Here is an 18,947-nt window from a genome sequence, read left to right as displayed (position 1 = left end):
TAAACTTTTTTATTTCCACCCTTGAAAACATGCTACTGGCGGGTGTCCGCAATTCCTAATATTTTACCGATAACGAATCTTTTGCGTCTGCGAATAATTATTTCGAAAATAATATTTTCAGTTCCTAGGGATTATAATTTAGAACACTTCCGAAGCTCTACGTACCTGTCTACTTGTACTCGGCACAACAAGGCAGGAGCATGCCAAAAGCAGGGTGGGGCATCTTCGACACAGGGTCCGCGTTACAACCGCGTTCATTTGTCTACAACGTAGTGTTTCTATAATAAGTATTTGCGTTTGAAATAATAATTTGACTCTCTAATTCGATGATATTTCGTACTAAAAGTGTACCAAATGGTGTCGCTGATTGCAGAGTTTATCACTATCGTCCCACTGTGGATGATTAATTCTTTCAAATACAGGGTGCTAGCGACATCGTAACGAATGCTAATGGGGATGATTCAGACCATGATTCTGAGTTAATATCAAGTAGAATTTTCCGTCACAAAATCCATATTTTTTTAATTTTTTTAAATTATTTTTCTATACTTTTGCGGTAGAAAATTCCACTTGATATTAACTCAGAATAATGACCCGAATCATCCCTCTCAGTATTCGTTACGATGTCACTAACACCCCGTGCAAGTACATATAGGAAGCCATACAAGTATGTATGGGTGTTAGTGACACCGTAACGAATACTGAGGGGAATGATTCAGACCATGATTCTGAGTCGATATCAAGTGGAATTTCCTGTCGGAAAACTCATAAAATAAATGTTTTTATTAATTATTTTCAGTTCCATACTTTCGCGACGGAAAATTACAATTGATATCAACTCAGAATCATCCCTCAAAGATTTCGTTACGATGTCACTAACACCCTGTATAATCCTCTCAGAGGTTCGTGCTCAACTGGGTACCCTCAGAACTGTTGTCTTAAATTTTGTACCGGGTGAAAGCACTCGGCGTTCCCCATTTGTCCGTTCAAGTAGTTAATGCCACCTGCGGCAAATATACAATAAGGTGTACACGCTGAACAGCGTTGCCTCCGCGCAGGCCCGCGCATTTACTTTTGATCTGTCGAAGGATTTTTGAATGATATGTCCAAGTTAAACTCGATATTACCGTTCATACTTAGTACTTTTGTACAAGCAATATGAAGCCAAGCCAAATCCGCCACTACCGTCATAATTATAAGGTACATACGTCCTACAGGATGTCGAATATGTTTAATACCACGTAATAGGTTATTGTAAAATTAAGTTTAAATTAAACATAACAGAAGCTACTCTTCAATCGCAAGATTAATTGAGTACCTACGCTTCACCCAATTTTCTAGTAGACCACGGAATATACCTACCTAAAGAGGATGGAAAGGCCCTAACGCACATTTTCTATGAGAACCGCTGTTGCCAATTCAATCCTCAAACTACGATCTCTTTCACTACTAAGTACTCCTGGAAACTACGATAGCTCTACTGCTTCTCAAATTCCATAGCCACTTTACCGGCAATGTAATTTTATGTGATAGGCTGCAATTTTATCATTACTTTTCGTTAAGATACTGCATACAGAAGTATTTTTTTGAGAAATAGCCGATTATACTTCTTAGATTCTTCTTCGGTTCTTAGATCTCCTTGCATGTTAGACGATATTTAGGCCTGCAGGTTATAATGCACAAGACGACTTTTTAATATACTGTCGCGGAGCTCCGTGCGTTGTAAAGTTTGTGGACGAGTGGAGTGCTAAGTTGAAGTATGAACTATTTGCTCATACTTATATGGCGCGCGTTTCGCGCTTACTTGGCCCTTCCAAACTCTTTCTTCTATCCCGTGTTAGACTAACAACGTATCGCCGTCTATAATGGTCACGGTATTTAGTGAAAATCGGGGATCGAACCGACGCTTTCCGTGTGAAAAGCAGTAAGTCTTCATTATTCTACATTCGTTTATGTACAGTAGTACCTTCGACGTATGCTTTATATAGAGTTCAGAGAACCGGTGGTCAATTTTATTAGTGTCACCGCAAAAAAATCCTAAAATCGTTTCTTTTTAAAAGTTAGATCATACGTAAGTTGGTAGCATGACATAAGTTTCAAGTGGATGTATTTACAAAAAGATTCAAGGATATTTTGGGGGTGATAATGATTTTGACGTCCGCGGTGCACATACATGATGGCGGTAAGTAGCGTGGAGCATTAACTAATTATTTTTTTTTATTCTATAGTACTTTATTGATTCTCCATTACAGAATTACTGTTCTAAGTGATTCATTGCCGGCTTTTTATAAATAGAAAAGAAAACAAAGTAAAAAAAATATCCCTGATCCGCAATTTGCATTCTTATCAAAGCACTTTTGTTCACAAGTTTTATCTAGCCAATTACTTTTCAAGTTCTAAGTAATGGCCAATTAGTTTATTTCAAAGTCCCAATACATTTTAATAGTTATAAACTGTATTTCAGTTGATTGTGCACTGCCACGCGGTATACATCATGTGGCTTGTATCTGTATTGCTACTAATATGTTTCGCCCAGGTTAGTACCTACCTACTTATTGGGATGGTACCTATAAGTACCGACAAATAATCTGTAGTGTAACATAAACTGCCTATATACGTCCCACTGCTGGGCAAATGCCTCCCCTCAATCAACCGGAGGGGGTATGGAGCATACTCCACCACGCTGCTCCACTGCGGGTTGGTGGAGGTGTTTTTACGGCTAATAGCCAGTACCAACGGCTTAACGTGCCCTCCGAAGCACGGAATCATCTTACTTTTTCGGACAATCAGGTGATTCAAGCCTGAAAAGTCCTTACCAAACAAAGGACAGTCTCACAAAGTGATTTCGACAATGTCCCCATCGGGAATCGAACCCTGACCTCCAGATCGTGACCACTAGACCACGGAGGCTGTTAGGCTGAGGCTGTGTGTAAATCTATAGTGTAATTTAGTTAAACTTTTATTTATCAGGGCGGAAACAGCCGCGGACATTACAACAACATGTCGTCGCACGAGTTCACCACTCCGCCAGATGAGATAGCACCCATGCTCCCGGAGGAGGGCTTCCAGCAATCTACAGTGATAGCTGGTCTTATGCCGGATAGCTTTGGCGAAATGTTCAACTTTCTTGACGGAGACAGCTTCGGGATTGGTCTCTAAATATTTCTTTCAAATATTTTACCATTAAAGGCCACTTTTCCATTGGAGAGGGAGTGAAAAAATAATTAAAGCAACTGAACGTAATTATTTCTGTGTACGAGATAGGTAGGGTAGGAGGTATCTTGCCGGAGGGAGGGAGGTAGGAAGTAGTAATGAGGAGCAGTTTTTATCCTCATTGTATGTCGTAACCCTTTTTTGTCTTTGACTAGGTCAGACAAATTATAAATTGCTCATCTAGAAATAGACGCCAATCTAAGATGATCAAAAATTAAGCAAATTTTTATTTTTTGACTTACTTTTGAATTTTAAAATGAGTATGTTTGAGCGCTTTTATTCATGATATCATTCTCCTCCAAGAAAAACTTTCGTTTTGACGTTTCGTACGTAAGAAAAGTATAGGTTGCCTTTTGTGTTGTAGGTAACTACTCCGATAAGCTGGTAAGGTAACCTGTTACGATACGCGACCCGTTCATAGTATCCGTCTAAGGATTGACTTGTGGTTATAGGTTCTACTCACTCCAACCGGCCTGGAGTTGTGCGACGACTTAGCGAAGGTGTTTTCGACGACTACTCTTTATACGTATTTATATTTTCTAGGACCCATGCACGAATTCGTATATGGTTGGCAAGCCATAGTTAATACTATGAGTATGAAAAATAATGTTGAAGTACGGAAACGAGCTGGGCTCCAGCGGTTCGCCTTGGCAGGAATAAACGGAATTACACTAGTGTCCCATATTGGTGCAACAGAAATAATGATCAATTCAACAAGGACGTACTGCTTCGGGGGCGTATCACGACCGCCGGGCCGTAGAAGTGTCATTTGCAAGGTTTGCATCATAGTTGATCATAGTAGTATAATTATTAGTTACTCCATGTTAAAATGTAATGGTATCAGTCAGTGACAGCAAGTTCTCATGAGTAAATTTAAGAATAACCATTAAACTGAATCTTCCCGCCAGTATAATAAACTAATTAATCAGTTTATATATTTTTGACTGGCAATACTCTCGATACGATAAATGTTGTTGTGAATTTTATATTACCCCTTATTGTGGGTAAAATACTAGTATCACTTTTCGGCGTGTATTATATTCTCTATATCCCCAATTTCAGGGAGCTATGTACCAAGAAGCCCGTTTCACGTGTAAAATGCCATATCTCCGATATCCAACAGTTCTGGGATACAGATACTGTATTGAAAAATATGCTGCAGTCAATTCACTAGATGGGACATATAAGAGTAAGAGATAGTATATAAATAATATGATTATTTTGAACATAAAATTGTATTTGATCATATTTTTCTTTAAAGGTAAATGAATAAATTAGTATCTAAACCTTCGAATACAAAATTATAATAATATGTATAGAAAGGTAACTCTCTGCCCCGTATCGGGCGCCGACCTCAACCCTTCTGGGTCTTACTTTAGTCTTAAATGGCTGTCGCTCGCACTTACGTGTTAGGCAGCATACAGTAAGAATTAGATTTTGGTATGGAGTGTCCGGGGTGTGCCTATACGAAGCTTAAGATAAAATACACCCACTTCTCACTTGCTTTTTCAAATGGAAACATACAGAACGTTAATAGAGGTTTTAAAAGTTACTTTCAAAATAGCATGTACCTAAAGATTAATTGAAACATAATATTTTTGTTTAAGCTCCCCCTCCGGTTGATTGAGGGGAGGCCTGTGCCCAGCAGTGGGACGTATATAGGCAGTTTATGTTATGTTTTATTTTTGTTTAAGCTACTTATTGCGCACGAGGCGAATCAATTCCCAAGTTCCACTACGACTATATTTGCGAAAGAAGAGATATTAAAATCAAACATGTTAATCTTTCGGATCCTAATGAGAGATTCAACATTAGAAACCCAGTTGTGCGAAGAGCGGAGTATTACAGAGCACCTTATGATATACTTAAAGCTTGCCCAGATTGGTAAGAAAATTATTTATTATTACAAGCTATTCTATTCATCTTATTGAGTTTATCGTAGCGATCTTCAATAATCGGATGAGGCCTTTAATGTTGATGACATTGACAGGTACGGATGCAATCTACGGATAGCTCCTGAAGTATTGCATCAAGAATTACCTACTGCTTTGATGGACGCTAATGAGACTGCTTTTGTCGGGCACGGGGGAAAATACTGGCTTTCACTTTATTACACTCAGGTAAAATTTAATTTATTAAGATAGAATACGAGGGCTGTTCAATGAGAATGACACAACTATCTTTTATTACGTTTTTAATTTTTCGATATAGTATTTTTGTTAGGTTACTATACTTGGTATATCTTTTGTCTAAGCGTAAAATTCCCTTCCTAAAAAGCTCTTTATCCTGATCCTCTAAAAATGTTTACAATAGCCGCATCATATTCAAATATCTAGTTCTAAGATGTTCTTTTAACCTTGGAAATAGAGACGACTAGGAGGCCATCAGTTCTAACACAGCATCCTCAATAGCAGCTACCGCAACTTTGGAGTTGTGCGCTTGGTTTATCTTGGTGAAACAAAACAACTTTAGTGAGTTTGACACGTCGTTTCTCGCGAATTTCATTTCGCAATTTTGTTATTTAGAGTCCTCGTAATAGTGGCTTCAAGACTGAGGTATTCCATCATCACCACCCCAAACTACCAAAGAAAAGAGAGCCATGCCCTTACCGGTGGCTGGAATTGCTTTAAACTTCTTAGGCGTTAAGAGATGAGGGTCTCTTCTAGGCTAGGTCGTGGACTGTTGTTTAGTTTCAGGGACATAAAGGTGAAGTCATGTTTCATCACTTTCATCCATTGTTATGAATCGAGCCAGATATCAGCCAGGATCTTGCTATTACAACAATCCAAACTGCTGCGTGAAACTTTCAGTGTAGTTTGTTTCTGTGCATCTGTAACCTTTTGGGTACCCAGCGTGCCGATACCTTTTCCATGTCTAAGTGGTTGTGTACAATATTATCAACACTTTCTATTGAAATCTTCGGCTATAAAACGAACAGTAACTCGCCGATCTGTCATAAGAATTTATTAAACTTTTTTTACCATTTATTCGGTCACTACTGTCGTAGAACGTCCAAAGCGAGGTTCATGTTTAGTGCAAGTTCTTCCATGCTTAAAATCAGCGCACCAACTGTAGAATATGGTGGAGCATCTTCCTCTAATGTTCCTCTTTAACTCTTTAAGTCATGATTTACCTGCACCGTAGTAAAATTTTTCAAGCACAGATATTTTATTATTGCGCGAATTTCTGTTTTCTCCATATTTAACACGCTTTGACACGTAGGAAACAAATAACTAACATATTAAAAAACATAACAAAAGATAATCAATAACTTTTTATATTATCATGTTAACAAATGTATGAGGTATGTATGCCAGCCAGTATTTTTTTTTCTTCCAAGGAATTATCTTATTATCACTTTTTGTTGAGCACTCCTGGTGAAACATATTTTGCTTTAATTGTGACAGTATTGATATTTCTTTATTTATTTAGCTTTCCACGTACGCGATTTATTTCCAAGCACATGGCGAATATCCTTGGCAGTCGAACAGACCAGTTGTATCAATTGACAAAGGTAACTTGTGTGTAATCAGTCGTACAAAGTATTATTAGAGAGATACTATGAACTAATAAGTTGATTTCCCTTTACAGGTGGTATATGGGAACAATTGCTTAAAGCTAATATCGGTCCGGATATGAATCTACATTACAACTTAAATGGTATTTACAACAGATACCCATCTTCCGCGGCTTTGCCTGATCTAATGAGAAATGAAGGACAAGTAAGAAAAATTAATCATTATAATAATATGGGGATATCTTCTCCATAAAAGGTATTATTCTTCTTCTATCGTGTGGATTGAGAGGTACATTACCAACCTCATCAACCCTGGTGTCAGGGTTATTATTGAGCCGCCAAAGGCCCCTGACATGGCATTATTATTTAAAGACTATTTATCAAGACACTTTTATTTGAGGTAGTTTTTGTGCGTTTTCAGGTACAGCCATCTAACTTCAGGACTGACACTCGCGATACAGGCTCTGAAGATATTGGTGTTGGTGGTCAGCACTTGTCAGCCGATCCCATGGGTGTGTGCACTTCTTTTCTATTTTAAAATGATATACCTTTATGAGTCGAAGTCGGGGTAGACCCCATAAAATAATTGGAGAGATTGGCCGAAGATTGCGCAGAGTCGGGAAGAGTGGAAGAATTAAAGGCCTTCCATTGATTCCCTTTGACCAAGCAGTGGGATCAAGTAGGCTACGTTTATGAGCACAGATTCCATGTATAAAACATTTTTTTTTGCAGGTGGAATGGAACCTTCTGGCAGTTACAAATTTACACACGATTCTCAAATTGCGGCGTCTTTTGAACATGGGAAAAATTACAGTTAATTTTATTTAAAAATATATTTGGACAATGTTTTTTTGTCTTTTATTTACTCCCAAATAACAATATAGTTCATCACTCATCACTAGCAGCATCTCCTACAACCACTGTAGAAAGCAAACATATTATGAAATGTTAATTACTAAATTGCTACAAGTCTAGAATTAATAAAATCATTTTTATTTTTTCTATCTAATTTTACTAATTTTAAATAAGAGAAATGCAATAATAATTTCAATATTTTACCACATTTTTCTAGGACGTCACGGAGTACGTTTTCATACAAAGTCTATAGTTCCATATCCATAGTTGTTTTTTGTTTTGTCGTAAGTAAAAAACTGATTTGACTAGTTGGTAAATGAAATGAGGACTGTTCAAGCTATGTTACCCAAAATAGTATAGATGGCGCTGTACTATGTTGCCTTCGTTTAACCTTTTGATTTCATGGATAATTGACATAAATGCATCTTATCTTTGTTTTTGGGTATACATGACGCTTGTTATTATATGGTCCACAAATATCAAGAAACAATTATTTTTATTTATGCCTTTGCCATATTTTTGAGTAATTATGTACCTGAGTAATGAGAAAATAGATAATTATCACTTGAATAATGTACAGCGCCATTTATTTTACAGTTCCATTGCGTGTGATACATAAATGCTAGTTATTTAAATATTTTATAAATGTAAATTATAATAAACTAACTGTTGCCCGCAATATCGCGACATATTTTTGTTGTAATTTTGGGGAAATAATGTACGCAGGCGGGCAACACATGTTTTTAATCTGTGTCGATTTGGTTTTCTCTGACTGACAGACATTTTCCTTTGTGCAATTTCTTTCGGGTCGCTCACAAAAATCCCGTTATTTTGCTTTTGTAATTCATCTAACAAAGGCATTAACTACATTTGCGACAGTAGCCCGCAGTTAGTAGATTAACAGTAAAAAATTGTTACTCCTAGTTCAGTGACACCGTTTTACAAATTTATTTTATTTTGATCTTTTCAAAATTTATCGATTTTAAGACGTTGTGAGATAACATAATTATTTTAATGCTGTTTATTTGTTAGTGTGCGGAAGTAGCGGGCGCACAAGCAGCAAGATTTTCGTGTCACAGTTCAACCCAAGGTACGTATCAATTGAGTGACGGGCCGCAGTGACTCTGCCTCGTGAATTCTACTTTTGTGACGCAAATATTTCTACTTCTTACGCCTCGTTAGTTCAGCCTCTGATGATGTTTTATCGATGACTCGGTTCACACAATCTATTTATAGCTTGCAATGGTAAATGTTTCGACATAAATTAGTCTTGCATGTATACCAATTGGTCTATCAATGTACATATTGTTTGATTAGGACTGTATAAGTGTTAATTGAATTTATGTTCAAGTTTGAATTAAAACGCGTTAGGTCTTTTCTGTTTCAATAGCTAAGGAGTAAAGTTTTGTGAAGAGGCAAGTAAAAGTATGTCAAACTTTAGCATAAATTCGAGGGGTGGGGGGGGTGCTTGAGGTCCCCCCATACATGAGATGAGTGAGTGCACCAGGATCAATTTCTTTTTGTATGTTTAGCAATTCCTCACCAGGAAAGCAGTGGAGTGTATGTAGATAAATAAAGCCTCCAATAAAGTCTTCAATATACTGTCAATAACTAGTAATTATGCTCTCCACAGAATTGCATAATTACCTTAGATTTGTACCAAAAGGATTCTTTCTGATTTAATATTGATAGAGACATGAGAAATTACCCAACTGTGGATTACTGTAGGCTAAATAGAACTTAGGAACCCTTCATTTGAAGGAAAGTTGTGATGTGAAATTAAGTTTACTATCAATGTTATAGGTAAATATGTAAAATAAATCTATATTATATGGTAACCCTGCTTTGAGTATTCATTCCAAAACATATTTTGTTATGATAAATCTTCTATAAAACTAGTTATCATGTTAAATTAACATTGAAATTAGCAGCGCAACTACATATAGTGCTATGAAATTATATTATTATATTCCATTGATTTCATATTGTAAACCCACATTGGAATAATTTAGAAGAATTACATTGTAAATACACATTTAATTCTTGTAAATTATTTAAATAAAATTTTATGTTATAGTTATCCTTTGCTTTTGAGTACCTAAATATAATGAACCTGCTTTAATACAGTAATAAAATTGCTGTTGTAGAGTGAGCCGTGTCTTGGGGGAAAAGCACCCCGGGCACTACGGTGGCCCCAGATACACCGGCACCAGCGCCCCAGCCTCCAGGTAACATGCCAACTTTCATGCAAACAAAACTACCTATTTTGTTTGAGTTTCTTGTTAGGTTATAGTTGTAAACTCAATTAACATATATCTGTTTGAATGTATAAATCTTGTTGCTGCTCCCAATGGCGCAACTTGCGTGGTTGTTTACTTACTATCATAATAACTTTTAACCATAAATAGTACAATAAAGTTTCCATGAGATCATGTGCGTAAATAATAAGTACATGATAACAAAAATCAGGCTATAAGTTACCTTAACTATTATCTAATAACTGACAAGCAATTATAATTTTATATTGACAAATAAACAACTTGGTAAGTAGGCCATAAATAAAAGAAACAACTGCCCAATACTATGTAGGTACCTGCATTACTGTGATCATCATCAAATACTGTAGTCTATCATTGATTCGAAGATAAGTAAGACAGTGTCGCGTCAAGGTCGCGTGGCTACTATGAAGAATACTGGTATATTACGCCATTCTAGATGACGTCATAAGCTTATTACAAAGGTAAATGGCTCTTGAGAGTGGCTCTCTTGGTGCAAAAGTATATAATATAAAAATAAACAAAAAATAAAACCCTTAAAGTAAATATATATTTGGGCACCACTGTTCATAATTTAAAGCAAGGATCCATCACAAACTCAGTAGTTGAGAGACAGACCGTGAAATAGCAATTATTTAAAAATATTTATGCTTCAGAATTGTTAATATGCTTGCCTCATATTTACTATGCAATGCCTTAATTATTCATCAATATATTTCAGCTTATTGTTCTTATTACAAAACCAATTGTTTGTTTCTTATATTCATTGTTAGTAAATATGTTTTTGATGTTTGTAAACTGTTTATTTATGAGACAGTCACACTCAAAATTATTTGATAAAGTAATGAGTGATACATATTTTATAAATGTCTGTCTGTAAATAACTTACTTTTAAGCACTAAATTGACCGGTATGGTATTATTTTGGCCAGGGGTGCTGGAAATGACGGGCGCGGACAATATACGGTTCAGTGGGCACACGCTCGACAAGGCCACCAAGGCTAAAGTCACTCTAGAGAATTTCTATTCAAATCTCATAACCCAACATTATGAGAGGAAACAAAGGTAAGGAACATTATATTATTTCCCATCAGAAAAATAAAGACTTTTGTAAATATAATTTTTGAAAACGCAAATCAAATTGTAGTATGTATATTACGTTGTGTAATAAAGTTACATAATTGAATTTTTTTCTGACTTAGGTTGGAGAAACTTGAAGAGTCGCTCAAAGATGAAAGCCTCACCGAAAGTCAAAAACAAGAGAAGCGACAGCAACATGCACAGAAGGAGACTGAGTTCTTGAGGCTTAAGAGATCTAGGCTTGGAGTGGAAGACTTCGAACCACTCAAGGTGAGAAGATTAACCGTGAAACTATTCTTTGATATTGGCCACATATTTTAATTTTATTGTAGTTTAACAGCTCTCAAAATATTGCCTTTCTTTATTGAGAATATACCTAGGTGCAAGAAAGAGATAAAACTAATTTTAGTTCTGTTTGTGCCTGCCAGAAATGTAAAGTATTGGTCTTCAATTGCTAATTTTCGAAACTTTTAACAGGTGATAGGAAGAGGTGCCTTTGGAGAAGTGCGGCTTGTGCAAAAGAAGGACACTGGTCATGTGTACGCTATGAAAATTCTTAGGAAGGCTGATATGTTGGAAAAAGAACAGGTAATGTGGATTCAACCTACTTGTTGTATTCCCATGACGATATAAACCTTGAACCACCGAAAAACTGATAGATATTTTTTATTTTATGACATCAATTCCTGAACTGCGTCTCATTTTTTGACAGGAATCTGATTACCTTCTGTGTTGGATTTTCTGCAGGTTGCCCATGTGCGAGCAGAACGTGATATCCTTGTAGAGGCTGACCACCAGTGGGTTGTTAAGATGTATTACAGTTTTCAAGATCCCATGAATCTGTACCTCATCATGGAATTTTTGCCTGGTGGCGACATGATGACTTTGCTCATGAAGAAAGATACGTTAAGTGAAGAATGCGCGCAGTTTTACGTCGCAGAAACAGCATTGGCTATCGACAGTATACATAAACTTGGTTTTATTCACAGGTGAGTTAGCAATGTTTTTTTTTTGTGGTTTTCGTTATGTGTAAATTCAAACAAGTGTCCATGATAACATGCTCTTTATATTTTCAGAGATATAAAGCCTGACAACTTACTACTAGATGCACGTGGACACATCAAATTGAGTGATTTCGGTCTCTGCACTGGGTTAAAGAAGAGCCATCGCACTGATTTTTACCGCGACCTGTCTCGCGCCACACCTTCTGATTTTAGTAAGTGATTGTCTATTTTATTCTGTCTATTAATCGCAAGTCAGATGTAGCAGTAATACCTTATTTAGTGAAATAGTACAGTATGTGGATGATGAGGCAAACAGCTAAATGTTCTGTTTTGACAATCTAGTACCGAACAATTGAATTTGTTTGGTATAATAAATCAGTAAGGCTAAGTGTTCGAGATTTATAGTCTTATAGAACTCTCAATTACTACAGACAAAGTTGGACAGGCATTAAGGCTTTAACATAAGATTAAAGAAAAAAAATGTTTTTTTTTTTAATACAGTATTGTCTGCAGTATCGACGTCATCGTCTGCAATGGACTCGAAGAGACGCGCAGAGTCGTGGAAGCGCAACAGGCGGGCGTTAGCTTACTCCACGGTGGGCACACCCGACTATATCGCACCAGAAGTGTTCCTTCAGACAGGCTACGGACCGCAAGCCGATTGGTGGAGCCTGGGAGTTATTATGTTAGTATCTCACTGTATTTATACATGTATATTTCCATCAAAAATCTAAAATATGTCTCGTTCATTGCTTGACACTCTTACACCATCTTTCCGACGTGTTTATTATGTATTACTACGTGACGGAGTCAAATGGACTATAATTTTGTTTCAAATCAATTTATGTCAAACATCATTGACAAGTTCATGCTTCTATATTTAAACTGTCGTGTGTTCACTTTAACAAATAAGAAGCACAATACTATCTTTCTTTCCTGTAAAGGATAATGGCCACAATGTTTCACGATAGCTTCAAAAGTTTGCGTTTTCCTGGATCACATGTAACATAATATTGATGTAATGCAGTTTTATTTGTGTAATAATTATGAATCAAATTCTTACATATGTTAAATAATACTGTAAACGTAACATGTTTAGAATGATATAGCTCTCATGTCTTTCGTACTGAGCTGTGTATAGTATGTTCTAGTGTATAATAAAAAAACGTCAATTGATTAAGCTATGCGACTCAGTGTTTATTACATAAAATTCAATAAACAGCCTATATACGTGCTGGGAACAGGTCCCCCAATCAACCGGTAATTAATATATTATTAGGATGAGGTAATTTATTACACTACATTAAAATCAGTTCTGAACATCTTTGAAGTATATAAAATAGAATACACTATACATTAAATGTGCATTGAAAATGTGTTTCATGGAGCCTGGGTTTTTATTTTTATTTAATCGTTTATTGCAAACTTTACAGCTTATAATGTTTTAGTCTCCTTATCAAGTTCTGCACTGTTACTGTGTATTTTTTTTTTGTTTTGGCCAAATTGTTATTGTTAATGCTTTGTGAATTCTTGTTGTATTTTTCGAGTGTAGCGAAAACTGAGAGCGAAAATAAGCGATATGATAAAATCATTTAAAAGATTAGGAAATAAATTTTATGCGACGCGAGGTGAATTTATTACTTTACTGTTTGTTATGTTTTGTATTTAGTGGTGCTATGATAAGACGGGCTCATACATTGGTTAACATTGTGTGTTCCAGGTATGAAATGTTGATTGGTTACCCGCCGTTCTGCTCGGAGTCGCCGCAGGAGACGTACCGCAAGGTGATGTCCTGGCGGGAGTCGCTCACCTTCCCGCCGGAGATACCCATCAGCGAGGAAGCCCGCGAGACCATCCTGCGCTTCTGCTCCGAACCAGACCGCAGGTACTCTTATGGCAACGGCAATACTTCTACTATTTATCTACTCGGCCTGTATCCACCCACTGCTGGCTGCTGCTGCAATACTTATAACTTGGTAAAATCTTTAGAGTTCTAGCATGGTGCGTTTGACAGCTGTTACTACTCTGTATCCTATCTTTCCGCCCTGTTGTCATACGCGCCCATACGCGGCGTCGGCTCAATGATAACCCTGACAACAGGGTTGATGAGCTTGGTATTCCACTTCACAACCCACACGATAAGTAGAAGAAGTATACGAGGAATGTGTGTATGGTGCAGACTGGGGTCGCAGCGCGGCATAGAGGACGTGAAGTCGGTGTCGTTCTTCCGCGGCGTGGACTGGTCGCACGTGCGCGAGCGTCCCGCCGCTATCTCCGTCGAGGTGCGCTCCATCGACGACACCTCCAATTTCGACGACTTCCCCGACGTCAAGCTAGAAATACGTAAGAACACATCTACTATCTTTATTTACATGACATCCTCATTTATGAATTTCATACAAATTGAAAATCATCAAGGGTAATTTTCTTATATTCCATTTCTTGTGTCGACAGCGTCAGCCCCGATCACACAAGACGGCGAGGTAGCGTACAAAGACTGGGTATTCATCAACTACACTTTCAAGAGATTCGAAGGGCTCACCCAGCGCGGCACGCCTACCAAAAAGTGAATCGATGTGGCTCCTGTATGGCTCCTCAACAGGCCTGTATTTCCTAAGATAAATTAACATTATGAAAGATTTCCTCTATTTTCTTATCAAATAATCTTGACCAGGAAGAGTATTAGGTAGGAGATGTTTTGAAAAGTAATAATTATGTAATTGTAGACTGCAGTTTAACACCTTAGTATTCGATTTATGGCATTCGCACCTGTCGTTAGGGTGATTTTCGATATGTAAAATATAATCTTGTATGGTTTACATTTGTGAATTTAGATCACATGCAACTTTGTGTATTGTATTCATGATGTTAATTTACCCTGGTCGTAATAACTTCTAGGTTTTTAAGGGGCCACTCGCCTCTGACAGTAATGTTATTGTGTAATAGTAAAAAAGGGGCGAAAAAGAAATATTGACCTACGAACAAAGTCGCTCATGTTATCAAAGGGCTCACGACGAGCACACTCCTAGGACTCCATTGCCTTTTAACCTATGCGGTGTACGGTGCAACGACCATTTGCGAGGAATTGTTCAGCAATCAAGTGTACTACTCGTGCTATTGCGGCTATGTGTTATTTATTCAAAGTATTGCACTTGATATGCTTCAGGTTGTAACAAAAATCAAAATGTAAAGTAACGGTGCTTTAAACATTCAAGCAATACATTATATAAGATATTGTAAAGTTTAATGTGTATACTTTGAGCCCCAGATTAGCAGTAGCAGTGGCGTCCTGTGTTGCCGGTACTGCTTTAGGCAATTGTCCCACCGCCGACGAGCGAGCCACAGATCAACTATAGTCTCGCTTAACAAACGTACACTGAATCAGCAGTGTAAATAAATAAGATACACATATGAACAGTTGGCTGCTAAGTTAGCCACTATTTTATTGCAGGAGCTGTCAAAAAATGACTAGTTCGGTGACGCTCTTTTAGCAATGAACGGACTCGACCCCTAGATTCTAGTTCAACTCACCACTCACCAATCGTCGGCGTTGGGACAAGTGCCTTATGCCTAAGTTCAAATGATCAAAAGTCAAAACTGTTTGTTAGATGATTTTAGTTTCTTTAGTGTCGCACTTTTGCAACGATCAAGCTGTATAATCTTACGTTTTGTAATTTGGGTTTTTGCTTTCGATTATTTTTGGCGAGGTATGAAATAGATGGGAATTCAACATACAGTAATAAACCTACAGAAATTAAAAAGTGCAATGAATTATTAACATTTATTTTTGTGTGTATTTGAAGGCTACATAGGTATATTAAACTATACAAAAATAGGCGCAAGATTTGGAAACCCTCGTGATATATTTAACCTGTTAAGGGCGGTTGGCAATGCGATTTATTTTTAATTTGCTTCTTATTTTAAATGATATTGTAAGAATTGCTGTTATGTGCTTCTGCTTTTTATTTTTTAAATAACTTTAATTTTGCGTTTCATTAATTAATTATATTCTTGAACACAACATATATATATTCTGTTTGTGTAGCACAGCACTCGGCAAAAGTTTGATGCATTGTTATAAAAAGAAAATCAAATGTCCTAGACGTGCTTTTATTTTAATGAAGAATGAAATTGGATATTGCGAGCGATATTATGTTCGACGTCGGTATTCCGTACTATGTCAAGTCAATTACACATTCTAAAGATGTAGTCAACGACTTAGCAAGAACACGTTAAGCTGAGCTTGCGGGCCGCCCCTATTATTTCACTGACGTCATAAATATAATCAACGTTTTATTTAAATCAGAAATGCTTGTTTGACCTTTGTTTACAGAGTCACCTTATATACCTGTTTTTCTGATACACCAAAGACGAGATAATATAATAAATATTTAAACGTACTCAAATTTAATCATGTATTATAAAATGTAATATCTGCTAAATAAGTTCAATTCGTGTATATTAGCATTCCGTCCAGTATTGTGTTACTGCAGATTACAGGTTATTTATTATAATTTGAATAGAATTGTTGGTCTGAGAAAGATAATCAAGCATTTCTGATTACGTTATATGTTGCAATTCCTTAGCACTTTCTAGTAGCAACTATTCTTATGTCATACCAGGTGCCAAAGGAGATCTTCGTTGATCTTGTATGCTGGTAATATGTAGATAAACAGAACTTGTAAGCCTGTAACGATATTTATTACTGTCGACGAGAGTTTCACGTGACATTTCATTGGAAGAAACAATGAAAGATGCATTTGGCATTATAACAATTGAATTACATATACACTCCACATAAGTCATTAAATGAATTGTTTTCCATTGCGGAAGTCTTTTATATACGCATTGTGTAGCTTTGACCCTAGAAACCGTAGGAAAGACTCATGTTTTTCTCACTCCCGTAGAGGATAAAATCTTTGTAAAAGGATAAAAGTTTTTGAGCGATGAATAAAGTGAAAGGCAGACACGTAATACCTTAGTTACATTTCGGTTGCCTGATTTTGGTGGAAAGTTCTCAGCGGTAGATCTTGCCGGTAGCTTAAGTACAAAGTTTGTGTAGTGTTTAGTATTGGCCGGTGGTGGTGTTCTAAAATCTGATGTGGGTTTTGACATTACAGGTTGCGAACCAGTAATGGTATGAAGATTGCCCGATTTTACTTATGCTATACGTAAAACGTTTACGTGTAGGTTTGGACTTTAAGTTTCCATAATCACTGAATCTTCAGTGCCAATCAAAAAACAGTGACAAAATGCCCCCAGCGGTGTAGCACTTTCTTACTTATCTTAAATAGATGTCCTTGGTAGGCATTATTTAATTGTATAGAAAAATAGTTGTGTCCACCAGAAGTTGCCTTATAATAATGTATGAAAAGGCAAAGATTGTAACCAGAAAATGTTTTGTTAGCAGAAAATTGCAAAACAGATTTCACCGGTTTCCTTATCGATAGCTTTCGTTCTCCAGCTGAGCTGTACTTCGATTTAGCTTAATTACGCATTTTTTATTTTTAAAACTAGTGAAATGTTCACTTTTTGAAGGGCTTTCATTGAGTGAGATACAGAAGTGCTACAATACTGGAATCAGGGTCCATATTAACATGGTCATTGTTCATGCTCCCGTTTCTAAAGTTATTGTAACGGTGTCGATTTCGACAAATATTTCTTATATTTATTTTAGCTACTTTCAATTTGTAATTTATTTCTCCGAAAAGGAAAGAAACGGGAAGTCGTCAGCCTAGAACAGTAAGAAACGAAGGTAGGCAGATTCGAAAAAAAAACTCCTTTTGACATTTGTGCAACGAATACATTATTTTATTCCAATTCTCGAAATTTTACTTTTCGGAGCTTTACATTTATTAGTTAAAATAATTTTAAGGATTCAGCAACAATAATTTCGTGAGCCATCACTACGTAATATTGTGAACTTGTACAAACGTTATATATATATATATCTGTTTCACATCAGTCTAGTTGTACGCTCGTTCTTAGTATAACACTTGAATAATATCGGAAGGATCGCTGAAATATAGTTGTGGAGTTTACGAGAGCTTGCAGCGAACGTTATTCAAATGAATCCTTAGCGATAATGGTGTTGTATAATTTTAAGTTACTTTAACTACTGTTTCACAATGTATTATTTTGGTTCAGTTTGTATAAGACTAATCAGTGTTAATTTAAGTAAATTATTTTGGGTCTATTTAGATGTGTGCCATAAGGCATTTACTTTCTGCCTTCACGCAAAATAAACAGCATTCGGTACAGTTAGGCGTTCCAGCACATTGCGACCCTTATTCATAACATTGCATTTGCCTTATTCATTACCATTCTAATAACGCTCATCCAACTTAACTGTATTGATTGATCATTTAGCGACGGAAACATGCACTAGTCTGAATAGACCTTTAGCAATGTAGTGTTAAACTTTTATCAGATTCTAAATCTTGTCTTGTAATATTTAGGTTTCTTTTTATTCCGATGTTAACTGTACTAAAAACATATCACAGATAAACACGTAACTCACAGACGATAGGTAACATAATCACTCTTCTTTTGAAACTGGTTGAATTGAACAGTTGTCGTAGGTGTAAACAGAGATGGGCTCGCTGCAGATATTCTTATTAGTTGTAAGGTAAGCAGTTGTTGATCAGCATCGTATAGCGATATGAGCGTCATACAAGTAGCGCCACGCGGCACGCGAGTGCACCACACGAGGCCTGCTCCGCTCTGAACGTCTACTTACTTGTGATGAGACCTTGCATGAATTTCCTATATTGCACTTATATTAATTACCGTGTTGTTTTTAATTATATACAATGCTCCATTGAATAGCTTACTATTTAATTGAAATTAGCAATTGCTTTGTTATTGTTATTAAAAATAAAAATGAATTATTTAATTTCGTAAATTGTAAGTTTTGAAGTATTTTGTTTAATACTTATTGTTTCTTCCACGTGATTTTAGAAAGTGGCAATACAAATAAGCATTAAAGCTATCTGCAATTTGA

The 18,947-nt window shown here is 36.5% G+C and overlaps 2 protein-coding genes across 2 annotated transcripts; both read left to right on the top strand.

The window, feature by feature from the left end:
- The first annotated feature begins 2,176 nt into the window (after positions 1-2,176).
- LOC126379726 (uncharacterized) lies at positions 2,177-7,548 on the top strand. The gene is made up of 10 exons (XM_050028540.1): positions 2,177-2,182; positions 2,971-3,151; positions 3,757-3,989; positions 4,276-4,402; positions 4,908-5,097; positions 5,204-5,333; positions 6,646-6,727; positions 6,805-6,935; positions 7,152-7,242; positions 7,463-7,548. Exons 1-10 carry the CDS (start codon positions 2,177-2,179, stop codon positions 7,546-7,548), a joined length of 1,257 nt encoding a protein of 418 aa, XP_049884497.1.
- A 796-nt stretch (positions 7,549-8,344) lies between these two features.
- On the top strand, positions 8,345-18,947 carry LOC126379917 (serine/threonine-protein kinase tricornered). Its single transcript, XM_050028929.1, has 11 exons — positions 8,345-8,675; positions 9,733-9,813; positions 10,793-10,925; positions 11,063-11,210; positions 11,418-11,528; positions 11,688-11,929; positions 12,017-12,156; positions 12,446-12,629; positions 13,665-13,829; positions 14,124-14,287; positions 14,399-18,947. Exons 3-11 carry the CDS (start codon positions 10,804-10,806, stop codon positions 14,512-14,514), a joined length of 1,392 nt encoding a protein of 463 aa, XP_049884886.1. The 5' UTR covers positions 8,345-8,675; positions 9,733-9,813; positions 10,793-10,803; the 3' UTR covers positions 14,515-18,947.

This window comes from Pectinophora gossypiella, chromosome Z (assembly GCF_024362695.1).
Source record: "Pectinophora gossypiella chromosome Z, ilPecGoss1.1, whole genome shotgun sequence".
Classification (NCBI taxonomy): domain Eukaryota; kingdom Metazoa; phylum Arthropoda; class Insecta; order Lepidoptera; family Gelechiidae; genus Pectinophora; species Pectinophora gossypiella.
Note: the sequence above shows the minus strand (reverse complement) of the source record. Positions and strands in the feature narration are given on the sequence as shown.